The following is a 2431-nucleotide window of genomic DNA, read 5'->3' on the forward strand; positions in this document are numbered from 1 at the left end:
TGATCCCTTCGTATCTCAGATGTCTCTCCTAGACAACAGAATTGCAGAATTTTGCTGCTCTCGATATATCCGAGTTCTACTATATCCCTCAAATTCTCTCTATAATGAGGATTAAAAAATTAAAAATCTCTGAAACAGGAATCATTCAACACTCTCACCTGCGTATAAATAAAGATCATGAAGAGAAAAATAAAGCCAACAGCCAGCCAGGACGCATAAAGAAGGCGGTGCAGTCTCACTATTCTTATCCCACCCAAAATGACAGACAAAAAAAGCTATTTTCACTCAGCATGGAGAAATTAACTTTGCACATTCGTTTTCTCTCAAAACACACGCGGGAATAAACAAAGTATAACGAGCGGATCTGTTTAAAGCTGTACACGGGTTCAAGTCATGGCCTTTAAGAACACAGCAGTAAGGAAGTACAAAAGCTCCAACACTTGGTGCCCGAGCTTTTCTCTTATTTCCTCGACTCCATCATGCAGAATCAGCAGTTTTCCTCCCACAGAACACTAACCTGCATTCAATACTGCCAGCACTTTCCAATTTACTCAACTCAAATGCTAAAGACAAAACCTCGTGACTGAAGCTGAACCTGTGACCAAGGAAGAACCAAGTGCTTCCTGATCTCCATGGACAGGACATTACCCGTTGTTTAATTCACTCCATCACAGAGACAGGACTGTGCATCTCACAAAAGCAAAAACTTCAATTTGAGGAAACACAGAGAAACAATGAGAAACGCTGCTACGAGCCTAAAGAAGAGATTAAGTCAAAGCCTGTAAGCTGAATCTGTTACCGGGAAAAATTAATAACTTCGACACGATATCGAGACCGAGATGACGAGTCCCCACAGACACCACGCAGAGAATACCCGGAAAAAGAGAACGACGTTTTAGAAAAGTTTTCAAACCACAAGAAGCGCACACTTAACACACCTGCAGTACAGCAGCATCGGCGGGCGGCTCTTCCACGACGACGTTACTGCTCGGGCTCGGCTTCTCGCAGGAATCGCCGCCCAGAAGCTCCTCCGCCGACAGCACGGGCACCGCCGGCACCGGCGGCNCGCTCCTCCGCGAACACCGGCGCGTTGTCGTTCACGTCCAGCACCCGCAGCGCCAGCACCGCGCTGCTCTGCAGCGCCGGCGACCCGCCGTCGGCGGCCCGCACCGTCACGTTGTACTCTGACACCTGCTCCCGGTCCAGCTCTCGCGCTGTCACCACACTGTAGTAGCTGCCGTGAGATCTCTGCAGCCGGAACGGGTCGCCCCCATCCAGCGAGCAGCGAACATCGCCGTTGGCTCCCGAGTCCCGATCCTCCACATGCAGCAGGGCAACCACGGTCCCCGATTGCGCATCCTCAGAGATCTCACTCAGAGATGACCGCACAGAAATCACAGGTGCGTTATCGTTTATGTCTGTGACAGTAATCCCGACTTTGGCAGAGTCGAAAAGGCCTCCGCCATCCCGTGCCTGCACTTCTAATTCATAAGAGTTGCCTTCCTCGAAGTCCAGGGTCTGCAACAGAGCGATCGCACCCCTTTCTGAATCCAGCTGGAAAATCTTAGAGGCTCTTTCTGTGATTTTCTTTAACGAGTATTTCACCTGTCCATTCATCCCCTCGTCGGCGTCCGTGGCCGTGACGGTGACGAGGACAGAGCCCACGGGCACGTCCTCGGGCACACGCACCGTGTACTCCGCCTGGCCGAACACGGGCGCGTTGTCGTTCGCGTCCACCACGGTCACACGGATCCGAGCCGTGCCCGTCCGTGCCGGATCGCCGCCGTCCATCGCCCTCAGCAGCAGCTCGTGAAACGCCGCCTCCTCCCGGTCCAGCGCCTTGGCCAGCACCAGCTCGGGACGCTGATCGCCGCCGGGGCCCGCCTGCACGGCCAGCGAGAAGTGCTCGTCACCGCTCAGCTCGTAGCTCTGCACGGAATTCCGGCCCCAGTCCGGGTCATGTGCGTCTGGGAGGGGAAACCGCGACCCTGGAGCTGTTATTTCAGTCATCTTCAACTCTGTTTCTGCCTCTCGGAAGCTGGGTGAGTTGTCATTAATATCCGTAATCTCCACTTGGATTCCATAAAACTTCATTTCCGCCTCCACGATCAGCTCACAGCGCAGCACGCATTGCTGCACACGCTCGCAGAGCTGCTCTCTGTCGATCCTCTCCGCCGTCACTAAATGGCCCGTCTTTCCGTGCAGAATGAAATACTGAGTCTGACCTCTTTCTATAATGCGAACGCCGCGATCTCTGAGCTCCGGCAGCTGCAGCCCCAGGTCCTTGGCCACGTCGCCCACGAACGAGCCCTTGGGCAGCTCCTCGGGCACCGAGTAGCGCAGCTGCCCCCACGCCGCCTCCCACGCCGCCAGCAGGACGGCCCAGAGCACAGCTCGCTGCCGCCGGCCCCAGCGCCTCCCCGCCCAGCTC

At 54.9% G+C, this 2431-nt stretch overlaps 1 protein-coding gene across 1 annotated transcript in view; it reads right to left on the reverse strand.

Annotated features, from left to right (window-relative positions):
• LOC107199251 (protocadherin gamma-A12-like) overlaps window positions 1-2431 on the reverse strand; it is a gene marked incomplete at both ends in the record, with an annotated part of 28186 nt that overhangs the window by 11017 nt on the left and 14738 nt on the right. The window contains one exon of the mRNA XM_015616588.2: window positions 986-2428. Within this exon, the coding sequence (XP_015472074.2) occupies window positions 986-2428 (1443 nt within the window). The remainder of the gene's footprint in view (window positions 1-985; window positions 2429-2431) is intronic.

Source organism: Parus major, unplaced genomic scaffold (assembly GCF_001522545.3).
Source record: "Parus major isolate Abel unplaced genomic scaffold, Parus_major1.1 Scaffold526, whole genome shotgun sequence".
NCBI lineage: Eukaryota > Metazoa > Chordata > Aves > Passeriformes > Paridae > Parus > Parus major.